Source organism: Grammomys surdaster, unplaced genomic scaffold (genome assembly GCF_004785775.1).
Source record: "Grammomys surdaster isolate TR1022 unplaced genomic scaffold, NIH_TR_1.0 185, whole genome shotgun sequence".
In the NCBI taxonomy this organism is placed as follows: Eukaryota; Metazoa; Chordata; class Mammalia; order Rodentia; family Muridae; genus Grammomys; species Grammomys surdaster.
The window spans coordinates 16,191,886-16,209,787 of NW_021604630.1; the positions used below are offsets into that span (position 1 = coordinate 16,191,886).

The following is a 17,902-nucleotide window of genomic DNA, read 5'->3' on the forward strand; positions in this document are numbered from 1 at the left end:
TGGGAAAGTCATCTGACATCTCCTGACACCACACATACACATGCATGACGCACACACACACACACATGCACACACACCTTTCTTTCTAGATGATGAAACTGTCCAGAGCATTTTGTTTTCAGATACTCAGTGTCAGGAAACAGCAGTCCTGCCAAGGTGCCATCTCAAAAAAGCAACCTGTAATACCTGCAGTAAATAAGACTGAAGAATCTACTTCCTTACAGTTTCACTTTCAGACTAAAGATGTATTCAGAGAGCAATACAAGTCAATACATTGGTTTTATTTTGTTCTGGAACAGGGTCGTACTGTGTAGCCCAGCCTAGCCTCAAACTTGTGCTCCTCCTCCTTAAGTACAGGGTTACAGACAGGTGCCATTCATCTCATAAATAGATATTTAACTTATTTTTAAAACTGCATTTCACTTAAACCAGTACAATCCAGAGTTTCATGCTAACTTTAAAAAAAAAAAGTATATATGTGTTTTGGTTAAATGATATTCCTTTTATATTCCAAATGTAAATCCTTTTGTTAAGAAATGGCAAATCTAGAGAAAAATAGTAACTTTGACTTAGCCTTTTTTTAAAAGTTTTTCCTAAGAAGCTTTATAATAACAAGTAATGTCTTAATTTTTAATGAATTTAATTTTCTAATTTTTAGATGTATTCAGCAATTTGTTTCTGTATTGTGTCACAGAACTAAAGAAGAAAATGAATAACTACATATCTGAGGTTGGTAAGGTAGGCTCTAAGTCACTAAACACCTAACACATAATTGCTCAGTTTTCTCTCATGACTGTCATTCCAAAGCCTGCATACATTATGGATTGTCTTGACTTCATTTTTTTTTTTACTCCACATATTTTTGGTAATGGAATTTTAAGAAAAACATAAATATTTTCTTATTGAAAAAATTTTTTCATGTTCATGGAAGATGTATTCACGTGAACTGTAAAGATCCAGTGCTGGCTACACTCCATTATAACTGCCTGTCTTCCTGGCACTGTTGTTAAGGGTATGCTCTTTAATCCTCAGGCAGACAAAGGGTAAGCTTGATACAGATGTGAGATAACAGATGGAGTAATGTTTCACATTTGTGACCAACTCAGGGGCATTCAGAGACTTCTCCTGAGTGTCCCCGTGTAAGTGTTTACCATCCCTGCAGTCACTGTAGTTAGTGGAGAATTTGCCAGTCACGGTTCGGTTGTTTTCTTAAAAACCAGGGATGTCCCAGAACAGGAGACTAGCAGACTGCAGGCCTTTTTATTAAGCATCTGCTGCACACTTCAGCATTGTAGAAGAGACAACGCAAGTGTGGACACACACACACACACACACAAAGCTCACCCAGGCCAGGGCATACTTTTCTTTAAACTTGTATTATCTAAGTTTCATTGTCAGTTAAGGAAGCATAATTTTTCCTTAGAAGTTCAGAGAGCCTCTTTACAATACACACATTAAACCAAGACATTTGATCACAGTAGCTTGCACTTAACAAGTTGACAAACTAATTCAGACCTGTTTATTACTTGTGGTGAATATGTGAATATGCCAGTGTGAATTTGAGTTATTTGCAGGAGACGGTACATGGTTGTAATTATATGGCCATATTTCTTCTTTGCAAAAATTGGCTACAGATATGAATACCAAAGCACATACTCGGACTTCCTTTAGTGTATAATATGGAAGACTATGAAGGAGAACAGGAATTTCTAGACTACCCAGGATAGAATTTGTCAAGGATATTTAAAGGTGGCAGTACTAAGTTAGGAAAGTCAAAGTTGGTTGAGAACTTCAAAATAAATTAACAAAATATAGAAAAGTTGTTAGACCAGTTTATATATTTAAATTGAAGGACAAGTAAGATTCTGTTGTAGGAGAAATACATGAAACTTGTGCTTTCTATTCTAAGGCAAGATTTCTAACCCAGGCTGCCCTCTAATGTCAGTGTAGCCGAGGATGACCTTGTCCTTCCAATCCTCTACCTCCTGAGTACTAGGAGCCTAAGCGTGGATCACCAACCCCAGTTCATGTCGAGCTTGGGATTGAGCTCAGGGCTTCATGCCTATGAGGAAGGCACTCTTATCTACTAGCTCACCTGCAACCTCTTAAGGAATGAAAACTTGGGCTGGGGTGGTGCCTCAGAGCTCAGTGTGTTATGCAAACATGAGGGAGCCGAGTTCAAATCCTCAGGACGTATATAGAAACCTGGCTCATGGTTGAAAAGGTCTGTAATTCCATTATGCCTACACAGGAGGGGAGAATGAGAGAATCATTCCAGGAAGCTTTGCAGACCAGTTTATATAGTGGGCAGAATGGCAGCAAACAAGGCCCTTGTTACAAACAAAGTGAAGGGCAAGGCCTGAAGCCTGCTGTTCCATGCTCCTCTCACTTCAGCACTGAAGGCTTCTGGGAGGTTGGCTTTTTGTTTTTTGTCAAATGACTTGTTCAAACAGGATCAAAATTCTTTAGTACTCAAGTGTTGGGAAGTAATGTCTTTAGCCAGTTATATATTGAAGTATTCTCTGAAACGCTACCTTAATTAACAAAACACTTAATGACTGAAGCTTCATTTAGAATGAATATGTAGCACTAGAGATTTTTAGTTGAATTGACCATGATTTATCCAGGGACTCTGAAAAGACAGGCTGCAGTAAACACTTATGTACCTTCAGTGTTGATTTGTAAAAACAATAAAATAAAAAGACTCCATGAACACATACCTAAATTATATCTTGTAAAAGGATGAAGGGAACAAAACATGCGTGGCTCTGATGTTAAAGGTGCCACATTATAAAGTAAAAAATTAAAATATATACATACTGTTTTTCCAAATATGTAGTCCAGTTTGGCATAGATGATGTTTTTTCTTTGTTATTGTTGACCTACTGTCTACTATTAAAAAAAAAAGAGGCAGGAGTATTTCTAAAAGCAGGTATTATAAAAGTGTCAAACAGGCAGGCATGATGACACACACCTTTAATGCCAGCACTCAGGTGGCAAAAGCAGGCAGATCCCTGAGTTTGAGGTCAGCCAGGCCTACATAGTCAGATGCTGGGGGGGGGGGGGCGGCCGGGAAAAGGGTTGAAGGGGAATGAATGAGAATGAATGTATGTATGTTATAAAGCTGTAAAAACCATTCCCACTATATCCCATGTGTTGATTAGCTAGTAGATATACTATGGGAAATGAGTAAATATTCTTATGTTTAATTGGGAAACTTTCCGACAGAAAATGCTCAATTTAACATCTAAAGGAATTACACTTGCTTTATTTTTGTATTAACAATATTTTTATATTACAGGTAAAGTCATTCTGTCTTCAAATGTGAACACTATTATATTCTATGACATTATGTGATGTGTGTATATGACTCATATTAGGTTTTCAGTCTCTTGTCCTTTCTTATTGTATTTCTATTTCCAAAAAAATTAAATACATTATCTGATAAAAATTTTCACACTTTAAATTACTGTTATAAAAAACTAAGATTAAATGTATTTATTAGAATGTACTTACATTGCAAAATCAAATAATAAGAACAGTATGTTCAAACACAGCAACATTTCTTCATTAAGCGTTTTCAGATCAAAAGCTCAATTCAACTCCTGATTTAAATGCATTTTAACAGATTCTTCAGAAGTACCATTCAGTAGTCCATGGTCATGAGATATAGCTAATGTTACAGGAAGAATTAATTTTCTATATAATTTGTAAAATGAAAAGTGCTGTAACCTTTATTCCCTGTGTTTAGCAGATGTGTTGGGAGTTTGAAGAATGGCTCCCAAAGGCTCATCTATTTGAATGCTTTGTTCCTGGGTTGGTAGAACTGTTTAGGAAGGATTAAGAGGTGCGGCCTTGTTGGAGGGGTATGCTACTGGGAGCTGCCTTTAAATGTTCAAAAAAATCCATGCCTTTTCTAGTTAGCTCTCACTGCCTATTGGTTTTGTCTCGAGATGTGACCTGTCAGCTACTGCTCCAATGCCACACCTACTTGGCTACTGCCATGCCTTCCACCATGATAGTCGTGGATTCTGACCCTTTGAAACTGTAAGCCCCAAATAAATCCTTTATTCTAGTTGCCTTGGTTGTGGTGTCGTATCACAATAAGCAGATAGTAACTACATGATAAGCAAATTCCCTAGTTCTTTACCTTTTCCATTGCAACTGAGTACTATGACCTACTGAGTTTACAGTGTTGTAATTCGGAATCAAGTTAGTGCTGGCTCACAGATTTGATAGATATAATCTCTGAAATAGTAGTGAAAGGTTGCTAAGAGCTAATGTCTGGATTCAGATTTGAGATGGAGAAAGTGAGTGAGGCTTCTGCTTTACTAGGTACTACATTCATGTTAAAGATACACATTTTTGAGAAGCAGAAGATACTCCATAGGGGAAAAATTTATTTGACAGAAAAGGGTACTCTGAGTACTTATTTTTAAATATTGATAAAGGCAGAAGGAAATATCAAATGTTTGTGAATGTAAGCTGTATCTGGAAGTGAAATCAAAGTCCAAACATCAACAGGTATGAGAGGAGGGCTTTATAAGCAGAGACATGCTATGCCAGGGAAGACTGTCTAGCTGTCTGGACAGCCTTAGGTGACGATGCTTTCTCTGTAGTGAGTATAATTTTCATAGTCTAACGTGAGCCTCAGGAGTGGGGATCAGTCTCCATTATGTTTTGATAAGCTTACTATGGCTTGCGCGGCTCCTCCTCTCCTGAGGTCACTCCCACACATCCTGACCCTCAGAAGACCTGGCATCTATGCAGATGAGCATCATAGACTGAGGCTGGTTACAAAATCTGAAACTTGTACTCATTCACCATTTTGCAACAGGCTCGGAATCTGTAGAACTATCCACTTGTGTCGGTGGTCAGATTCCCCAGAGATTACTTCCTTCTCTCCCTCAAATTTGAACTATCTACCCAGGATGAGGAGATTACACTCAGTGAGCACATACTGGGGATCAGACGCCATGGTCTGGAGAGTACTGGTGATACAGAGCAGCTTATCCTAATGATGATGTGAGGGCAGCTGATGGGAGCTGGTGGGAAGGTCTTGACAGCCCCGCTGGCTCCTGCCCCGTGCCCTCTGGGAAGAATGATTTGATAAAAGAACTGGCTATTGATAACAAACATTTTTTTTTCCATTTTCACAGCTGTAATTTTATAGTTATGGATGGAACTTGCCATTTCTCAACATTTTTACTACGAATTGCACTTTCCCCTTAATTTGAAAGTGTTTCTGTGTCTTTTACTTTGAACCTCCAAAGGGAAACTTCAGGCAGTGAGAAACACAGCTTCGTCAGAGTCCCGGTCCTTGCCGCTGTCTTCGCTGGGTGCATGCTCACCACCACTGGGAGATCGACAGCTCAGATCCTCCACCCCAGACTCCTGATCACTATTCACTGAAAGATCGGGGTCTGAGCTTTTTAAATTGTCTTGGGTTAGAATCAGAGCAGAATCTTCATCACCCTGGGAAGGGCTCCTGGATGGGAAGGACTTCATGTTCCCACTGTAATCCTGAGGAGTGTTGGCTGTGCTGTTGTCTGAGGTAGAAAATCCCGAGTGTTTGCTGGGTTCACTTTGTTTACTCTTCACTTTGGTGCCATTGAAGTGAACTTTCTGAATTTTTTCCAGCCTCTAAAAAATAAATAACAACTTTAAGAAAAGTCACAATCTATTTTTACATATATATTTGCATATTGAGGATAACATTAAGGACAAGAGTCTTATGTCAGGTGAAAACCTGAAGTCACGAACTTCAACAAAATTAACTGAGAGTCTTGCTTTCTTTACCTCTAATACAAGGATGGTAGTAAGCACCTTGATAGATTGTCTACAGTGTGAACAATACATACGGTTACACTGCCTGGAAGTGTCCTCCACACTTTTATGACTATACAATTGACATTAACTATTTGCATCGTATTAACTCTAAACTTTTTTTTTCATTTTTTTATGTATACAGATATTTGCTTGTACATGAGTCTGTACACCATATGTGTGTGTGCCTGGTACTTGTGGAGGTCACAAGTGGCTGTTGGATCCCTTGGAATTAGAGTTACAGACCATTGTAAGCTGCCATTTGAGTGCTAGGGATTGAACGTCGGTCTGATAGTTGTCTGTGCTCAGGTATCTCCTGAGCTACCTCTCCATCCCCTAAATATGTCTTTGTAAGGTAAAAATGAGGTATTTGTCTCATCAAAATAGGACGTGCTAGACCATGTATCCTTTCAAAGTATGCAACTTAACTCCTCCTCCCTAGAGTTGCATTTTGTGTCAAGTCTTGTATGATACATGCCCTTTTTTGGTCTTCCTGTGTTCAAGTATCAGTAATTCACTACTTCTAGGGCTCAATTACATTCTTAAACATGCATATACTGTTCCTCCACCAGATCATTGTGGGCTGTTCCAAATACATTTTACATCAGTATCCTTTAATATAAGTAGGGCAATGTGTGAAAAGTAAGCATTACACATTCAGAAGCATTCCCAAGGGTTTTTAGTTTTAGTGCAGAAGGGCTGTGCTGGACCATAGGAAGAACACACAATCCAGATGCAGGCATAGCACACCTGAAGATTGTAACACATGGGCAGAGTTCTTGTAGTCATGTCAGAAAGGTAAGATGGTTTTGAGGGAAAGAGCACAGGAAGTACTTTAACAAGACTGAAAACGCATGGCCTGGACCTTGCAGTGGTTAGAAAGCCACAAAGGCAGGAGTTGTCAGAAAATGCTGTGAGTTAAATGGGGAGCACTGGAGATGAGAACAGAAAGGGATTATGATGCATTATGGGATAATCTTGAACACTAGGCTAAAAAACTTTAGCTATTTTAAAGAAATAAAGCAACATTTAATATTAAGGTACTTTTGATATTTTATATATCTTGTTTCTGAACTTTACAAACTTTCAGTCAAAAGAATGCTATAAGAAGCAGGATCCTAAGATTTAGAAAACTGGATGTGTTTGTGAAAAATAGATTGGCCTCCAAAACTATAATCTGCTGCTCATTTCCGTTCTCCCAGTTTGTTCTTCAGTCCAAGCTCTCAGCTCTACTACTGCCTCCAGTCACGTGGGTCACGTGACCATGTGGATTGCAAGGCACTGCGCTCGCGCACTAGGACTCACTATAAAGTAGTGATCTTGCTGCACACAATTCGAGCTACTTCCCCAGTGATGTACAGCATTGGATGCCTGAATGTAAGTCTGTACCCCACATGCATCCAACGTCTGGAGATTAGAAGAGACATCAGATCCCCTGGAACTGTAGTTGCCTGTTGTGAGCCACTATTGGGTACTGAGAACCAAATCCAGATCTTCTCTAGAGGAGTACTCTTAACCACAAAGCCATCTCCAGCCCCATCTCATTGTATTTAAAACATTGATTCTAACTTGAAAGTACAGGTTCCAAACACCAGGAATTTATAGCCAGTCCTTGGGCAAGTGAATGTTAAAATAAGAATGGGGCAAAATGAATAATACTCACTGAAGATGAATACAGCAAGTAAATGCATTTATGCATAACACAATGTCTCTGCCCAGTAATGAAAATTATATAGCCAATCACAGCTATTTACATATCAGTGCAGTATTAATATGTAATTTTTAAAAATGGAGCAGCAGGTTTTAATTCAGCTGAATGTATCTAATTTTGCCTTTTCACATTTTCATGAGTTTTGAGGGTTTTTTTAAAAGAAAATTTAAAAATTTAAGAGAAAAGAAAAGATGGTGATGGGAAAAATAAAATTTACTGGCCAGTGAATTATTTCTACAAACTGAAGTGAGCCAGAAAGTAACACAGATGACTGAACTTTGGGTTTCGTTGTCTGGGTGTTGACGCACTGACTTAAAAATGGCTCATGCTACATTTATGTTCGAGATCTTGAGAGTCTTCCTCAAGGTAATGCTCAAGAAATGGGCAGAGGAAAATATAAACAATAGCAAGACTCTTACTTCTTCTAGGGACTCCAGTTCTTCCTCCAGCTGCTGGGACTCCTCCTTCACAGCCATGAGGTAATCTGTAACAGACTGTCGAGGCTGCAGCCCCTTTTCAAAGCGGTTATACATCCCGTTCCAAAACCTGGAAGGAAGCATAGCACATATCCCAGTATGAAAACCCACAATCCCAAGTCTTGGCTATAGTATCACAGCCCAACGATATTAATAACCAACAGCCAGTTACAGGCTTGAAAAAGCAACTACTAAAAGTAATAATTTCAGGTTAATAGATTTTTCTAGGGTATTTAACTTCTCTTAGGAAGAGTAAGTTTATATTAATAGTAAGAACATACATAATATGTTTTTCTATAATAGACTGAAGCAGCAAATTTTATCATTGGAACTTAAGGATTTGTGATTATATAGTTAGAATTCCTGCTGCAAAGAATATCTGACCTTTCAACTTACAACAGCTTTGACTTTATTACAAGCATAGAAACTGACATATGCATTTTCAATAAATCTATCCTAGACAATAAAGCTTTATGGAATGCAAATGGAACAAATTGTCATGCTAGGGGTATCTTTAGGCCTATTAAAAAGTGCCTCGAGGGCAAGGTACCTTATTTATCTCCAGCACATAGAACAGTGCCTGAACTGCAGTAAAGTAGTTTTAACCATTAGTTATGGGCTATTGATGAATTAGTTGTGATACAAGTAACTGCAGCATGTCTTGATTAGTCTTAAAAGAGCTATTTTGCATAAGCCATGCAGGTATTTTTATATAAAATTAATATTCTGCTATGCTGTCAGAGAAATAATACTGGAGTGACTAGGACTGAAACCATCTTGAGGAATGGAACACACAGTATGTTGGATACAAGACTGAAGTGAATCCAATGGATAGCATGCAGTAGACACTTAGTATCTTCACTAGAACCTGTGAAGGCCACTATGCTCTTCCCACCCAGTACCATCTTAAAATCAATGGTTTCCATAGGCAGATATTTCCACCAAACTTGTGCTTCAAATTCTACTTCTACAGGACTTGATTTTTCTCTCCTCCTTCACTTCCTTTTTTGCACTTCAATTACCATGATGGGAACTTGTACTGTGAAAGGCCTTATTATAAAGCATCAATTTCTAAAGGGAATTTCACATGTAGAGCAATACAAAGAAAACAGCATTGCCAGAAATGCCTCCATCAGATAGCCAAGCATCTTCTCTGGTGGGTTTTATCTCCAGCAAAGCCTTGAAGCTCTTATTTCATATACTTTGGCCTCTGAATGTTAAGTTGTTAACAGTTGTAAACCACATCTGGCAAGTTCCTAAAGACTGACTTACTTATATGTAAAGTTGCATGGAGCTGTCGGCAGATGAAGGCTCCCCTGGGTCTGACTGTGGTCAGCTCTAAACAGAGGATTGAGGTAGTCAGCCCGATTCTTCCACATGTTTGACCACAAAGAGTAGGTTCTTTCTTGAATCCTGTTATTTCAAAGAAAGGCAAGAAATGACAAATCTTGGTTCTTCTAGACAAGTATTTTACATTAAGGCTGGAAAAGAATTAGTATAGCAGTGACATTACCATTGGCCAGTAGCTTCTTGGCATGGTACAGAAACATTCTTATAATAGTGTCCATACCGCTACTATCTGTACTAGCCTTGACAAAATGTGTGGTTATTTTGAGTACTTAAACATTGGTTATATCTTTTTTTTCCAGTTTTTATCCTCCAAATAATTACTGGATACTTAACTTTCACTATGATACATGTTTCAAGTTTTATTTAATCCACAATACCTATATGTCCTATATTTCTGGATGAAGAGATAAATGAATGGAAAGTAGTCTCTCCAAATCCCACTAGTTAGTAGAAAAGCCAGTATTGAAAGCCAAGCAGAAGCCATTAGGATTAGCTATCCTAGTACAACAGACCACAAACTATCCTATGTGCACATTTTACTCGTGTATGCTGTGGTATCATCAGAGGCTAGCATTCAACCTCAGGAGTCCTCCTTCAGGAACTGTGAACCCTTTCTCCTTTTGCCATTTGCAGTGTGTATGAAGGAAGCGGGAGGTTGTGTGGGCATGCATGTGTATGGGCAGATGTGTGTGGGTGCACTGTACATGAATGCATGTACTTGTACATGCATGCATGTACAAGTGAAGGCTTGTAGTTGATGTCGAGTCATCCTTACCTGGTCTACTTTACTCACTCAGGTGGGGGCCCTTTCAAACCCCCACCTCACAGTTCACTAGCCAGCTGCTCTGGGGTAACTGTATTACATTAGTTCTGGGATCCAAAACTCCAGTCATCCTGTTTGTGGCGAACATTAACTACTGATCCATCTCCCAAATACCACTTGTTTTTTGAGTAAGGATCTCTCAGTGAACTGAGAGATCTAAAAGGATCTGTGTCTACTTCCCCAGCACAGGGATTATAAGGACAGCAACCAGACCAGAGAGATGGTTGGCTAAGCAGTTCTTTCAGAGGACTCAAGTTCGGTTCCTAGTACCCACATGGTGGCATACCTCCTGTAACTTCAGTAACGGGGGATCCAGTACCCACTCTTGACCTCTGCATGTATCAGAGATGTGTGCAGTGCACTTTCAGGCAAAACATACACCCAAATATAATAAATCATTGATAAGCATGCTGCTACACACCCAGTGTTTTTTTTTAAGTGTGAGTTCTGGGGATTGATCTTAGGTCCCCATGTGTATACAGGAACCACTCTGAACAAGCATGGACTGTGTAGAAATCATACTTGATATTTCATGGAGAGAACAAATCAGCAGCCACCAGAAAAAGTCATTTTCTATTCCACTCCAGATGGCACGAACCTACTGAAATTTATTTGATTTGAACTCATTTTTTACACAATTAAACTGGAGGTCATACACAACACAGTATAGTTAAAACCATTTTCATGCCATAAGTGCCTCAAAAAGTTCTTTGACTTGCACTTCTTAAATCGTCTTAATTTACAACATTATGAGAGAGTCCTCATTTCAGATACTATTAGTCTTGACTAATGCAACACAGTTTTCGTCTAACCCGGCTGGAGGTGTCAGTTGTGGTGGTACTTGGGTACAAAAATCATGAGTTCCAAGACATGAGTTCTTGTTTTCTATACTATAGGCTATACTGTGACACTCTAATCTCAAGTAAATTGGGGGTTTGGAGGGAGTAAAAGGCACTATATAGGATCTACTTGAATGAAAATATCTTTATAATCAAACTCATCAACTGCTATATACACTGAATATACTCAATTTTAAAAAATCAAACTAAAAACCTAATGCCCTCAGTTGCAAATATGCTTTTCCATTTAACTTGAAGGTTTTTTTTTTTTTTTTTTTTTTTTGGTTTTTGGAGACAGGATTTCTCTGTGTAGCCCTGGCTCTCCTGGAACTCACTCCGTAGACCAGGCTGGCCTCTAACTCAGAAATCCGCCTGCCTCTGCCTCCCAAGTGCTGGGATTAAAGGCGTGCGCCACCACCGCCTGGCTTAACTTGAAGTTTTTATTATCTCTATCAAATGTCTAATTTTTTTAAAGACAAAATTAATTTCTTTAATTCCTGAAGTTTCCTTTGTTAGTGTCAAGTCCCCTATCTGATTCAGACAGAAATCACAGGAAAAAGTGACTACATATTTTTGTGATCTGGTAAGTACCATTTAAACCACTTATGAAATGATGTCAGGAACACGAAAAGAATGTAAAATAATTTTGTAACTCAGTAGTGCTCAGAATTATGAAAATCTATATGAAACTCCAAGTTGCCAAAATCACTAAAAATTGGACACCATAACTTACTTGAGTTCTCGTCTCTCCTTCTGGCTATTACATAGGAAGTTTCCAAACTGGCAGGAGTAAACATGATGTTGAATGTGAATCAGAAACCTCTCGTTGAACTCAAAGGCGCAAGGGAACTGTTCCATTAACTGCCAGACGCACTCAATGAACTGGTCGATCACTGGAGAGATTTCTTTAGGGTCACCATCTAAGTTGCCATATCTATAAAACAAAGTACTCTAGACTTTATAACATAGGAGCTTTTTGTTTTAATTAGAAAGCTATAAATGCAAAGATTATCATAAAAGCAACTTTAATCCCTAAGAAAATCATAAAACCTTAGAATGAAATAAAAAAATAAACTTTAAAATTCTAATTGGAAGATAAAGATTGTAATAGAAGTCTGGATAGAGAAGAGAATATTTGTGACAGAAAACTTTTCCTGGATAAAGGACTTTTAGGTTCTTAACATTTGTGTTACTAGCTGTAAAGACCATTCCTTCAGCAGAGGTGACCACAGATCCTACACTGCCGCGTTCCTACTCACATTTCTCTATTGAGACTACCAGTGAATGACACTGGTTTACCAGAAATAATCCTGGGTCTCATCCCCAGCCCTGTACCAGCCTGCTTGAAGGTGCCCCTCTTCCCATCTCACTTACCTTTCTGTGGAACCAGCTTTCCTCTTTCCTGTAGACATCCCAGCCCTCCCTCCCTTTGTGTCTCATGACAATTCCCATTCCTCTGTGTCAGCCCCTGATACCTGAAAGCACTCTCTACTTGAGACCCCCAGTGGCCGTGGCAGGGTCTTTGGTAAGTAACTCATATTCCTCTTCCTGTCCTCCATTAGGACCTCCTCTCCTTTAACACTTCTAAGATCTAATCTCTTGATCACACCTATTCACTGTGGACTCTGCTTCTAGGTATGCCTAGGATCCCCTTAGCTCTTTTCTGAAGCCCCTTTCAACCTTTTACCCTACCCAGTTCAATCCTTTCTGCCACCCATAGACTTGTACAAGCACTCTCTACCAAGCAACCCACAGCCACAACACTTTCCTAAGAACTAAAGAAGACAACAGAAACCAAGGAACAAAATATCCACCAAACAAAGACAATTCCCAGTGTCAGCACATAGAATTACAATCATTCTAAACTCAGAAACCTAGACACCAGTATAAAAACAGTAACAGTCAAATGGTATATCTCCCCTAGAGACCAGCAATCGTATCACAGCAGGCCCTTAGTATTTCAACATAGCTGAAGCACAAGGAAAAGACCTTAAAATATCCTTTATGAATAGGATAGAAATCTTTAAAGAAGCAAATAAATCCCTTAGATCTGTTAAATCACCAACAGTGGGAAGAAATGAACAAAACAACTGGAGCTAGGAAGTGGATCTGGAAATGAAAAACTTTGGGGCTAGGTGGTGGTGAGACACATCTTTAATCACAGCAGTTAGGAAGCAAAGGGAGGTGGATCTCTGAGTTTGAGGCCAGTTTGGTCTGCAGAGTTAAGTTCCAGGACAGCCAGGGCTATACAGGGAAACTGTCTAGAGCTCAAGCAGAGGCTAGCTTTACCAAGAGAAACGGAAATAGAAAAAAAAAAAATCTCAGGCATTGAAGACAAGACAGAAGAAATGGATACTTTGATCCAAGAAAATGTTATATCTAAAACAATCCTAGCACAAAACATCACAAAAAATATTTTCAACTAAAGCATAAAAGAATATGCTCCTATTTTGCAGGAGGAGCCTATCAATGTACAGAAAGCATACAGAATACAAAATAGCATGGACTAAAAAGGTAATTAATTCCCCATGGCACATAATACAACACTAAACACACAGAACAACAACAACAGAAGAATATTAAGAGCTGCAAGGGAAAGAGACCCAGTAACATCAAGGCATACCTATTAGTATAACACCTGACTTCTCAATGGGAATTTTAAAAAACAGATGGTCTGGACCAATGTTCTATAAACCCTAAGACACCACAAATGCCAGCCCACACAACTATACCCAGCAAAACTTTCGATCAAAATAGGTAGGAAAAAAGACATTAAAAAAAAAAAAAACTTATCTAGAAGTATCTACAAATCCTGTCCTACAGAAAGCACTAGAAGGAAAACTTCTATCTAAAGAAGAAAGCCATACCCAAAAAGCACAAGGAATAAGTAATGCCAGAACAGCAAATCTACATTATCACAACAAAATCTTACAAAGATAGACTGGTGCCTACACCCTAGTGACTTCAGTACAGGAAGGTACTCTTAGAGAAACAAACACCAAGCCAGCTATAAGCCATTTGATTTACAATGCTGTCCTACTTGCAAGATAATGCTGGTGCAATGGTGGCACAAAACTTGTAGGAGTAACCAACCAGCATCTGATGTGACTTAAGGCCCACTCCATGAGATGGAACCCACACTGAATACTGCTTGGGTAACCACGATCCTGAGACCAGATAGCCCAGGAACCTAGGATAAAACCAAATACTACTGTTCTACTAAAAGAACTTCAATAAAATAACACACAATGGCATTCTATTGTACTTATAGATTAGTACTTGCTCAGCCATCATCAGAAAAGCTCTCTTCTGCAGCAGAGACAGCAAAAAATGCAAAGACCCACAGCCAGACAATATGCAGAGAGGGAGACCTTAGAACACTCAGCCCTAAATGTTATGTGTCCTGCAGAAGAAGAGGCAGAAAGAGTGTAAGAACTAGAGGGTTTGGAGGAAGGACAGCAGGAAAACAAGACCCTCTAAACCAATATGGGGTCATATGAATGTACTGAAACTGAGGCAGCCTGGGGGACCCTAGAGCTAAAAGAAGTGGGTGCATGTTCCATCCCTAATCCACCAGTTATCTCCAACTGATGACTACCTGCAAATGGAAATCTAAGTTTCATCCAAAGGAATCTCATTAGGGAAACAAACTATTCTTAAGGGCACACAAGGGCACACTGAATGTCCAGCAGTAGATGACCAACAGAAAACAAATGGCTGCATCTTTGGAGGCCACTGTCTCTTAATGTCATGTCAGGGCCTTTTCGTTTTTTTTTTTTTTTTTATCGTTTATTGTTTTTTATCATACAGGTTTATATATATTATAGCTTCTGGTTTTGTGTTTTTACAGATTCTTGAGTGTGCAAACAAGTTAAGTCTCTATGTCTATATCTATTTCTTACACATTTTCTTAGGCTCTTTTATTTGTATGTTTTGTCCTATTTCAATGTGTTTATTTTTTGTTTTATTTTCTCCTATTTTATTATCGTCCCTTAGATACCTGTTTGTTTTCTAATGAAAGGTAGAATGGGGCTAGATACCTATGGGAGAGTGTGGGGAGGAACTGGGAAGAGTAGAGAGGGAAAATGTAATGAGGATATAGTATATTAAAAATAAATATTTTCAATAAAAAATGTTGCTTACCTATGATTAAATTTATGTCCGAAGGAAATCCAGTCCTTTTCAATTAATACCTACACATACAAAAACGAATAAAATATCATGGCAACTTCTAAGGGAAATATAAGAGAAGCAAACTAATAAAAAAAGGACCGAGTTACTGGGAATAGAGGAAACTCCCACATGACTGAGAATATGCTACCCAACAAGAGAGGCTTCATTAGTGTAAGAGCACTTGATGCTCTTCAGAGGACAGTTTCAGGCCCTGGCACCCACATGGCTCCTCACAACTACCCATCACTCCAGGTCCACATGCACATGTTGCACACATTCATACTTGCAAGCAAAACCTCTTACATAAAACAATAGTAAATCAATCTTAAAAGAATCACGTTATCCAGAATGTATCCAGAATGAAGGCCTTCTATATGAGAATTTAAAGGCACCATGCTTGTTGTCATCTTGATGCACTGACAGCCATTATTACCCATCATTCTAGAGGAGGAGAATACAGATGAAATGTTCTCCAAAGATCGGGTCTCAGGGAGTACTTCATCTCCTATTCTCCCTATTCTTAACCTCATCTGTTAACCAACATGGAATGCCATTTCCTTTTTAACAAATGGTCAATGAAATAATATGGAATAATTACATTAATATCACTCCTTAGAACTGATATCTGCCCTTGACATCTCTAACTGTCTTCTATAAATGTGATGGCCTAATGTGGGAAGATTCTTGTGTAGGAAAGAAAAAGACTCATGGCAGTATGTACATAGGAACCGGGACGCTCTCAACTAAACAAAGGCATCTGGTCTGCTCAGGATCTCAGTTGTCTAAAGTAGTATGTTCTGAAGAAGTGGCCTGCCTCTTCTGCCTTGTCCCCAGGGTAACAGCTGACATAACTCACAGAACGGGTCCAGTGATACAGATGTTTGGGTTTGTTTGTTTGTTTTTGTGGAGGTCCTGTCAGCCTCTGTCCCTAGCAGATTCAGGATCCACCAAAAGTACGTTCTATCTAGTTATAGTCAAGAGGCAGGTACCAGGTCACCTAGTCACCAGAAGCCCCTACAGTCATTTGAAGGGATTCTGCCAGCTCACCTATAACATCACATCCCAGACTACTGCGGCTGAAGTCAAAGTCAAATTGTGAGGGACACCCAAAAAGTTCCAGCTCTCAGGATGTGTTCCCAATTCCAGCAAAGATAGAAAACAGTGAAATTCAATATTATCATCCAGTTCTGTCAAGGACCACTTAAAAAATAGGAACTTGGGAGTGAATGTTGTCTCTTTTTTATCTCCCAAGAACTATTTGTATGTACAATAATGACTTTTTTCCAAATGTGTTTTCTCATGTTTTCTGTTGACATAGTCATATACTGCCCCAACTTGAGATACTTATGAGCAAATTATGTATACAAATCATTATTTTCCAAATTTTTTAAGTATATTTTAAATTGCTCCTAAATTCACACCTAGGAGCATTGAAGTAAGCTAGTTTTAACATCCTCAATATTAATGTATTTCAAGCCTATTTCAGTTTCTCCCCTTTACTCAACCTTGCTGATGTACTAAAAAAAAAGAATGCTGCTGCTTAGGAAAAAAAAAAAATCACAAGATTCTAAAAATGAAGTGCACTGCTGATCAAGGCTCTGCCTCTCTCAGGAAGGTTCTCGCCAGACTCACCATGAATCCTTTCAGAGTCCGGTAGTAAGGGTCCAGCAGCAGGCTTGCCACCGAACATACCTGGGCCGTTCTGTCCCAGCCGTCAGAACAGTGGACAAGCACACTTGCTCCTTCCTCTGAAACTGCCTGAAATGACAGAGTCACTGTGACTATTAGGTTTGGCTAGAGACTAAGGGAACTCAGAATTAACACTTGGGCCCAGCTTTCTTAAAACTAGCAGCCACAGCTTGCCTGCCTGTCCGTCCTCCCTCCCTCCCTCCCTCCCTCCCTCCCTCGCTCCCTTCCTTCCTTCCTTCATTCCTCCCTTCCTCCCTTTTCTCATTACATATAAAAGCCCACATTCAAAACACCATGAATCAACAAATGTACTGAATACAAGTATTTGCACTATGCAACACACCTTCATGACCTGTCCCCAGCTCACCTGCAACACAAGTTATGCCTTACTGAAATCCTAGGGTTGCTACAGGCCTTTTCTAAAAAGGAGAGGTACATAAATTCTAATTTATCAAATTATGAAGTTACAGATAAAAAGAAAAGGCCCAAGTAATATGTTCAGAGGAAGAAGAAAAGGCAAAGATTATATCAGGAACTGAATGAAAGAATTTCTATCTGTTTTCACATATATGCGTCTTTTGCTGTCTTGCACTGGGAAATACAGTGATTATTTATCACTAACTATACCATTTATCAGTATCTGAAATTATACTTTTGTTTATGTGCGTGACTTCTGTAAGACACTTGACTTCATCCTGCTTACTACCACATCCACAACACAATGCCGGGCACTACACAAGGATGAGTAGCTAAAAAGTGGCATCACCATCAACAGCATGGGGCTCTTATGACAGAAATCTAAGGATTTACAGAAAACATCCAATATCATAACAAAATTATTAAACATTTTATATAAAAACATTTTATATTTAAAAAAAGTTTACATTTAAGTTCTAGCAAGATCCTTCCAATGGTAGAATGGAATCTGTTAGCTTTTCCTTAAGTCATGACTGCAAAGCACGATCTACTGAATATAAGCTAAGCCCCTATCACTGAGGTGACTCCCATGGAGTTA

At 38.9% G+C, this 17,902-nt stretch overlaps 1 protein-coding gene across 1 annotated transcript in view; it reads right to left on the reverse strand.

Moving 5' to 3' along the window:
* Positions 1-3,580: 3,580 nt before the first annotated feature.
* Positions 3,581-17,902, reverse strand: part of Mtmr7 (myotubularin related protein 7) — an 82,408-nt gene continuing 68,086 nt past the window's right edge. Inside the window, exons 9-14 of the mRNA XM_028768225.1 lie at positions 16,831-16,956; positions 15,169-15,218; positions 11,759-11,959; positions 9,286-9,426; positions 7,957-8,083; positions 3,581-5,643 (exon numbers count right to left, since the gene is read on the reverse strand). Of these exons, the coding sequence (XP_028624058.1) occupies positions 5,281-5,643; positions 7,957-8,083; positions 9,286-9,426; positions 11,759-11,959; positions 15,169-15,218; positions 16,831-16,956 (1,008 nt within the window). The 3' untranslated portion in view covers positions 3,581-5,280. The remainder of the gene's footprint in view (positions 5,644-7,956; positions 8,084-9,285; positions 9,427-11,758; positions 11,960-15,168; positions 15,219-16,830; positions 16,957-17,902) is intronic.